At 54.9% G+C, this 8,510-nt stretch overlaps 1 protein-coding gene across 7 annotated transcripts in view; it reads left to right on the top strand.

Moving 5' to 3' along the window:
• Positions 1 to 354: 354 nt before the first annotated feature.
• The window catches only part of PRDM2 (PR/SET domain 2), a 125,682-nt gene continuing 117,526 nt past the window's right edge, over positions 355 to 8,510 (top strand). For 2 of the 7 annotated variants that reach the window (XM_070077045.1, XM_051834333.2), the window contains exon 1: positions 633 to 745. Coding sequence is in view for 1 of the 7 variants with exons in the window: in XM_070077047.1 (XP_069933148.1) it covers positions 434 to 745 (312 nt within the window). In the remaining 6 variants the exon portion in view is untranslated. Of the gene's footprint in view, positions 746 to 6,581; positions 6,669 to 8,510 lie in introns of those variants that run through there. The other 5 variants (XM_070077047.1, XM_051834336.2, XM_070077044.1 and 2 more) reach the window with 5 other exon arrangements.

Genomic DNA, 8,510 nt, shown 5'->3' with positions numbered 1-8,510 from the left:
TACTGAAGGGGCAGAGGGAGGGCCCTTCCTGCTCGCAAGCTGCATCTTCACGCCGTGCAAGATCAAAAAACCCGACCTTGTCTGTGGGCTTCTCAGCACAGTGTTGCCAGACAAGCTTTTCTGGAACTTTCTCCGAAAACCCGCAGATTCTCCATCCCTGCAGGATCCCCTCCAGCCAGACCCCCACCCCTGGGTTACACCTGCGGCGCCCCCAGAGCCCCCAGAGCCCGGCTATGCACAGGGTGTGCAGCCCGCACAGGGCCCTGGGCGACGGGCGCCCTCCCGGGGGCCGATCTCTGGGCGCGGCTGCTCGCGTCCTTCTGACGGAAGGCAGGAAGGCGGGGAGGGTCTGTGTGTCTTTACCCGACGACGGACACTTAATGGCCCCCTCCTGAAACGCGGAGGGCCCCCGAGCGACGTGGAGTCCCGCAGAATGCCAACCCCGCGGCGCGGTCACAGCAGCGGGCGCGGCGGCGAGCGGGCCCGTCAGGCCCCGGAGTCGCGCCTACGACCTGACGCGGGAGGCCGCGGCCGGCCCCGCGCCCGGGCAGGCCGGGGCCGCGGCGGCGAGGCCCGGGGTCCCGCAGCCCCGCAGCCCCGCAGGCCGCGCCGCGCCGCCCGACGTCACTTCCGACCGGAGCCAAGATGGCGGCGGCGCGGCCGCGGGCGCCGGGGCGGGCGGAGCGGCGGCGACGGCGGCGGCGGCTCGCGGCGCTCTGAGGCGCGCGGGGCGCGGCGGGCGCAGGTGAGAAGCGGCGGGCAGGGCCTTGGGGCCGGAGCCGGGCCGCCGGGGCCTCCCCGGGGGAGCGGCGGCGGCGGGGAGGACGCGCCGGGGGCCGGGCGCCGCAGGGCCGGGCCGGCGGGCGCGCCCCCTCTGCGAACCCGGGCGTCCGGACGCGCGCTGCGGGCTGGGGGCGCGGGAACGCGGCGCGGGTCTCCCGGGAGGGCGCCTGGCGGGCGGGTGTGGGTGGGGGTCCCTCCCTGCCGGCCTGCGGGGTCCCCGCGGCGAAGTTCGGGGTTCGCTTTGTGGCGGCGGAGAGCCGGGTGCCCCGGACCCCACGTGGGCTCGGGGCCGCCGCAGGTGTCAAGCCGCCGCGCCTTTTTTTTTTTTTTTTTTTTTTTTTGCGGTGCAGCACACGGAGCGTGTCCCGCAGGTTTGCCTCCCTGATTGGTTTTGCGTCTCGCGTCTTTGTGTTTCCTAAATAGTTTTTTTGTGTGTGTCGGGGGTGGGTGGGGGGGAACCTGGAGATCGTGTCCCCCGCTGTCCCCGTGCACCCGCGGCCGGGGGTGTGTGCGACAGACCCGTGCTTCTCCTCCACTGATTGCGCCCCGAAAGCCAGCGGGAGCCAATTTTTGATGGTGGCAAGTGAAATAGGAAGTGTAACTGACGGCCGGTGTGATTCCCAGCCCTCGCAGTTCCTGGGCTCCACGCGGGAAGGGCCCGCGCGTGGGCGTGCAGCCCTGAGCTGCGGGGACAGCCCCACGGGGAGCCCGAGTCCCCCAGCCCCTTCCCCGCACTGCTGCAAGGAATTTCCGCGGCCAAGATCTCGGTGAGGCTCACGCCGGCCCCTCGCTTTGCCTTTTAGGGTTGCATTGAGGTTTGGGGTTTATTTGAGACCCCAGTGCCTTCTGCCAGACATTCGGATCCCTTGAGTCGAAATGGTTGTCCCCGCAAACATCATTGTCCCCAGGAGGCTACTGGAATGTGTCTTTAAGTTTTTGTGTAGTCCAGGTTTATTGTGGAACAGGACCACAAGGTTTCACCACCAGCAGGACCTCGTAGCCATTCTACCTAGCCAAGCGCACACTGGGCTTTGCTGTGGCCGCTCGACGTAGTAGAAGAAAAATGTTGAGTTTTTTTTTTTTTTTCATAACAACAAGATGGGAAATTTAGGCAGGAATATTAAGGAGGAGGAACGAAGACACATAGTTGAACCTTCTTTTTCTGTGATTCTCAGCTGGTACCCAGCTGCCTGGCCACTCTATCCAGGCTTCCTTATATACACGTTTATTTGGCCGAATTCTTTCATGTGCAGAATCGCAATTTAGCCTTGACCTTACAAGATCATTAACCTCTCACTCCTGTCAAGCTCCGGCAACTGAGTCCAAAATTCATAGTAGGAACTGATTCTTGTTTACATTTTCTGTTATTCAGGGACTCTTTTTAAAATCTTTTTTGGTTTGATTTAAATAAGTTAGTACATTTTAAGTGCTTAGAAAAGTGCCAGGCACTTAATCGTAGGGCCCAATACATGTTTGCTTTTGTTCATTGTAGAAGTGGTTTCTTTATGTGAAAAGTTGGTGTGTATATATATTTTTTTCATTTCAAGGGCAGTGCCTGAGGCAGTTCCATATAAATTAATGATAATGTGGTCATTCTGAAAATATGAAATGTAACAAATTGGGATTCTGACTATAGACCGATTGTGGAGTAGAGGCAGGCAGACCCTTCATTGTTAGCACGTCAGTCGCAGCCCCCTCTCTCAGGGTGTCTGTGTGCCTTTCTTCACTCACCCATGTGTTTAGAGGATGCACTCACGTCTGTATTAATCTGTTGAGACCTTACTGTGCGTACTGTTTGTAATCTGTCTTCCCTTCCAGTTTTCTGGGCGTGTGTCTGTGTCGCTAACTGTTCTTCAATATGTTTTCATGGCTAATATGGGCAGGGGCCATCATTTACCAGTCAATTCCATATTGATCTGTGAGGTTTCCAAACCCTGAGATTTTCTTTATATTATGATGCATTTGGAATTGTTTTCTGTTGTGGACTTTTAAGTTCTGTACTCTTAAGATACAGGAAAAATGTAAATTCTGCTGTTTAGGTTCTAAATATGTATTTTTCTTGCCAATGTAGTGGTAGGAAATAACTCGCTTTCCGCCCAATGTCAGCTCCTTTCTCCTCAGCCAGGTCTATGCAGTTATATGCACGGATCTGCACACATACTCTTTTGATGATTATTTTACGTTAGATGTTTATTCATGGAACGGGTTCTTTAAGCTGCCGGTCTCTCTTCAGGTTCCGGCTGTGATTTACAAACCTTTTAAGTCCTGTTAAATCGTAGACTTTCCGGGCTGGAAAGCACCATGGGTTATTCACTGTCTTCCTGGCTTCCGACTAGCCTTTCATGTTCTCTGTAGTGCCCATGCCGGAGAAGAAAACCAAAACTGGGCTTCCACTAGGAGACACCGCAGTAGGGAGTGACTGAGGAGCAGGTGGACGGTTGAGGGGCCCTGGTCAAACTTGCGTGGCGATGGTGGCTTCAGGGAGTTTGCAGATGCCGGGGACCTTAGCTGATGGTCATTCTGCCATCACTTGTGGTGTGCACCCAGGGCGTCCTGGCGGGCCCTGCTTGCTGCTCCTCCGTGGGGCTGCCACCCGCCAAGCGTTTGCTTCGAGGCCTGGGGCCGAGTGCTCACGCTCTCCTTGGGGAATTCCAAGTTTGTAGGCAGAGCTGTACAAGATCTGCTCGAGCGCCGGGAAGCTGTGGGCTCCTGTGGCCCCGAGCGTGACGCTCAGCTTCCGTGGCAGCGCTGTGGGCATTCGGGCCGAGTGCCTCTCCTGCACGTGGCGAGACGCTTAGCCGCAGCCCTGCACCCGCCAGATGCCAGTGGCACCTCCCGCAGTGTGACAACCGGGGAAGTCTCTAGACGTTGCCAAATGTCCCATTGCAAAATGGCTGCTGCGTTACAGGAGGGAGGCTCCTCTGACTGGTGGGTAAATCACTGGCGCTGTTGACCGACCATCCTGAAGTCAGAAACTGTAAGAGTGAGACTGGAGTGTGGGACTTGGATCGCAGAGCCTGCAGCCGACTCTGGTCTGTCCACGTCCCCTCCTGCCTTGGCATCCTTTTGTGGCAACAGAGAAGGTGGCGTGAGGGACCCTAGAGATTATGAAGTTCTCACGACACAAGATCAGCACTCCCAGTATGCAGATTAAATTATTATGGAATTTGAATAAATTTGCATAGAGTTGACGCATGGTGAATCGTGTAAGCATGTGGCCCATTATGCTGAATAGCACAGAAACAACTGTCTTTTCTCTCAGAAAATGGGACTTGGTTGAAGCAGCCCCCTGAAGATTGATGGCAGAAACCAAACTGCGGTTTTTCTAGAAATCTTTTTTTTTTTTTTTAAGCAACCAGCTTAGGGTTAAGCACAGAAGTGATGCATTTATGTTGAGGCTAGAAGGCTTACTTTCCAAGTGCTTACCTAACTAAGTCATTGTAATTTAAAGATAGCTTGTTGATCTTTCTAGAAAATACGTGTCCTCAGTACAGCTTTCCCTGCAGGGAGAGGGTAGAAGTCGCTGCCTCTTTGTAAGGATAGATCGTATAGATAAACTTCTCTGATGGCGTAAGTAATCTTTCATCAGAATGTACTGATAAATAAAGCACAGGAGGAGACGTGCTGTGGGAGCCCAGAGTCTCTGCATCACGTCCCTGGAATGAGTGTGTGTGCCGCTGCAATGTTCTCTCTTACAGGGAATGCTTGTCGGCCCCACCCCCGCCTCCCTGAGGCATGACTTAGGAGTTACTGCGTGTAGTGAATCTAGTTCATTTGTAGTGAAATATGCGTGTAATATTTTTCCCAGCACTCTGTAGTATTTACTCCTACAGGCTTGGCTCATGTCACACCTGCACTGGGTTTTCACTTACTAGTCCTTTGGAGCATGCAGTAAAGAAAGTTTCACTGGATACTTATATATTTTCCAGCCATTTTGGTGAAAAGGATATTTTGTAGCTCTTGCAATAAGTCAGATGTCAGGTTGTGCTTTGAAAGAGCTGAATTCTTGGTCTGAAATACGTACAGGCTACATGTATCGGTTAGCTTGGTCACAGCGGGCAGCCTGTCCGGAAATGGGCAGTGCCTGCGTGGTTCACGTGTGCTGGTCCGTGGTTCTGTTAAACTCTGCTGGGACAGTTCTTTGGCACTTTCAGCTAACTTAAATGATGCCACCCAAATTGGCAAAATTTCAGTGTGAATCCTGTGTGGTACCCAAGACCTTCCCGAGACGATGTCACTTATGCGTCATCTGGGGTATCATGTAAGCGGGAAGCCCCGCGTGTTCTCACTCTGTGAGACTCATTTTAGGAGCTTCGCAGTGATCTGAAAGACCCAGTTTTAACGTGCGCCTGGCAGTGGGCGTGTTCAGGCGTCTTGGGATAAGTGTACTCCTTACTCGTAGCTCCCACCACTTGTTAGGGACGTGGGACAGGGCAGCTCACCTGTTTTGGGTGCCCAGTGCTCTCTGAGAGAAGCCCTCAGTGACTCACTGCCCTAGGGCAGCGGCGGGCGGCACAGAATGGCCGGTCACAGATCCAGCCCGGGGACCCACCTGGTCTGCCTGTTTGGGGGTGGGTGGACCGCTTCCTCCTCTCTGTGAAGTGGGGACAAGGTTGCTTCTCTTTCCCTGGGGTGATTTGAGGTGAATAAAAAATATGGGAGCAGGGGCCGGTGCTGCCTACAACACGCGCCTTCACGTCCCGGCTGCTGCCCCCAGGAGGACAGTGGAAGATGGCCCAAGAGGTCAGGTCCCTGTTACTCACGTGGGAGACCCGGGTGGAGCTCCTGCCTCCTGGCTTCAGCCTGACCCAGCCTGGCTGTTGTGGCCATTTGGGGAGTGAACCAATAGATGGAAGATCTTTCTCTCTCTCCTTCCCTCCCTCCCTCTCTGTGTAATTCTGCCTTTCAAATAAATAAGTGAATAAATAAATCTTTACCGTTTGAAATACTTGAGGTTTTTGGAGCAGCCCTTACAGGTTGCTGATAACAATACCACAGTCTGGGTGAATTAGGAAGAAAGGGGTTGATTTGGGCTCAAGGTTCTGAAGGTCAGAGGTCGAGGGGCTGGATCTGGGGATGGCCTCTTGCTGGCAGGCTCCGTCCTGCCGCGTGCATGTGTGTGTCATCCAGTCTGCTCTTGTAAAGCCCCCAGGGTTCTGTCGCGAACCCTCCCCACCCCCACCAATGACCTTATCTAACCCTGCTCACCTCCAGACACCACAGTTGGATCAAGTTTCTACTCCTTGATAGCACCATAAGCTCAAATCCAGCCATAGCAGCTTGTCAGGACCATGAATAGCATCTTTCTTACGTCTCCTGGTGCGTGAGCCCTGGGAGATAATGTGGCTCACTTCTTACTGAGGGACATCCCGGTCCCTGAACATGGTGGGGGTGAGGTGACCTTCTAGCCCCTTCCATGCCTTCCCAGTGCCAAGCCCTGTGTCTTCTACTCCTCTCTCTGGGTACTTTCCCCTAAGCAGTGTCCTTGCAGCTCGCCATCGTTAACCTGACGTCCTGTCTGTGTGGGGCCTGTGTTTCTGATGTAGCGTCCACGGCACGCCTGGCTTCTGAACGGGGCTCCCCACGTTCTCCTTGGGTTCTGTCCCTGTTCCTGCTGCGCTCTCTCTAACATCGTCTGGCGGCTCTTGTGCAGCCCTGGCCTCAGTGCTGGGCTCACCTCACCCTCTCCTTTACCTGCAGCGCACTGCTCCGCTAACCCGTCCTCCACCGCTGGTGCCCGCCGCGGTTTTTGTTTGCTTTCAGCTGTTGCCCGCAGTTCCAATCCTAACTGCCGTTACCCTGGATTCTCAACTGGCTTGCCTGCCCTGAGTCTCCAGCTGCCCACCCTCTCTCACCTCCTGGCTCTTTCCTGGCAGCGGTAAAAGGTATAAGACTTTGCTTATGCTGCCTCTTCAGCCGGAAAATCCCCGGGGCCCATCGCAGGCGCCAGCACTGCCTTCCTGATGGGCAGTCCTGCACCAGCTTCCTCCTGCAGGTGTCGCGAGCTCTGCTTTTCAGGAATTCCTCTCCCGCTGTCCTCTGCAGACTGCCAGGCTTTGGCAGTGGGTCAAGGGATGCAGTAATAACTCCTTGGCAACATCTGGGGAGCCCTGTCCCTGCAGTCGGGCTTGGCTATCAGCTGGAACTCAGAGCACCTGGAACTGGCCCCGTGTATCCTTACCTGAGTTGCACTGGTTGCAAATTCCAGTAGGCAAGCTTTGGGAGAGTCTCCTTCCTTCCTTCCTTCCTTTCCTTCCTTTCCTTCCTTTCCTTCCTTTCCTTCCTTTCCTTCCTTTCTACAGAGTTAGAGAGACAGAAAGGTCTTCCTTCCTTTGGTTCACCCCCCAAATGGCTGCTACGGCCGGCACCCCGCACTGATCCGAAGCCAGGAGCCAAGTGCTTCCTCCTGGTCTCCCATGGGGTGCAGGGCCCAAGCACTTGGGCCATCCTCCACTGCACTCCCTGGCCACAGCAGAGAGCTGAACTGGAAGAGGAGCAACCGGGACAGAATCTGGTGCCCCAACCGGGACAAGAACCCGGGGTGCCGGCACCGCAGGTGGAGGATTAGCCTAGTGAGCCGCGGCGCCAGCCCGGGAGAGTCTGTTTTCTTATCATAGAGTGATTAGACATCTTGAAACAAGAAGTACTAATGATTTATTTTGAGTAACTATACTTTTTTTTATTTTATTTTTTGACAGGCAGAGTGGACAGTGAGAGAGAGAGAGAGAGAGAAAGGTCTTCCTTTTGCCGTTGGTTCACCCTCCAATGGCTGCCGCGGCTGGCGCGCTGCGGCCGGCGCACCGCGCTGATCCGATGGCAGGAGTCAGGTGCTTCTCCTGGTCTCCCATGGGGTGCAGGGCCCAAGCACTTGGGCCATCCTCCACTGCACTCCCGGGCCACAGCAGAGAGCTGGCCTGGAAGAGGGGCAACCGGGACAGAATCCGGCGCCCCGACCGGGACTAGAACCCGGTGTGCCGGCGCCGCAAGGTGGAGCATTAGCCTATTGAGCCGCGGCGCCGGCCTGTACTTTCCTTTAAAAGAAGAATAACTCGTATATGGAGCAAGGCTTCTTAAACCTTATAACAACTCTAACTCTCCCTTCCTCCCTCCCTCACCCCTCACACACACACACTGGTCTGCAGACATTAGGCATTGCTATTGTTTTAAAATTGTCTTGGGGGCCGGTGCTGTGGCTCAGTAGGCTAATCCTCCACCTAGCGGCGCTGGCACACCAGGTTCTAGTCCCAGTCGGGGCACCGGATTCTGTCCCGGTTGCCCCTCTTCCAGGCCAGCTCTCTCTGTGGCCCGGGAAGGCAGTGGAGGATGGCCCAAGTGCTTGGGCCGTGCACCCCATGGGAGACCAGGAGAAGCACCTGGCTCCTGCCTTCGGATCAGCGTGGTGCTCCGGCCGCTGGCAGCCATTGGAGGGTGAACCAACGGCAAAAGGAAGACCTTTCTCTCTCTCTCTCTCTCTCTCTCTCTCTCTCACTATCTACTCTGCCTGTCAAAAAAAAAAAAAAATGTCTTGGGAATAGAAGTAGTTACCTATTTAGGTGATAAACACTCAGCCTCAGGTTATTTAAAGTAGAAGGGCTGTTCCCTATCAGAATAAAATGATAGCTTAGTGAGATCTTGGGGGAAGACCTGTAGAAACCTCCCTGTGGTTCAAAACACAGAATAATCACTGTCAGTCTACTGACATGATGTCAGTGTGCCTGGCACCTCTC

Source organism: Oryctolagus cuniculus, chromosome 7 (assembly GCF_964237555.1).
Source record: "Oryctolagus cuniculus chromosome 7, mOryCun1.1, whole genome shotgun sequence".
Classification (NCBI taxonomy): Eukaryota; Metazoa; Chordata; class Mammalia; order Lagomorpha; family Leporidae; genus Oryctolagus; species Oryctolagus cuniculus.
The sequence above is the reverse complement of the archived record's forward strand: the minus strand, read 5'-3'. Positions and strand labels throughout refer to the sequence as shown.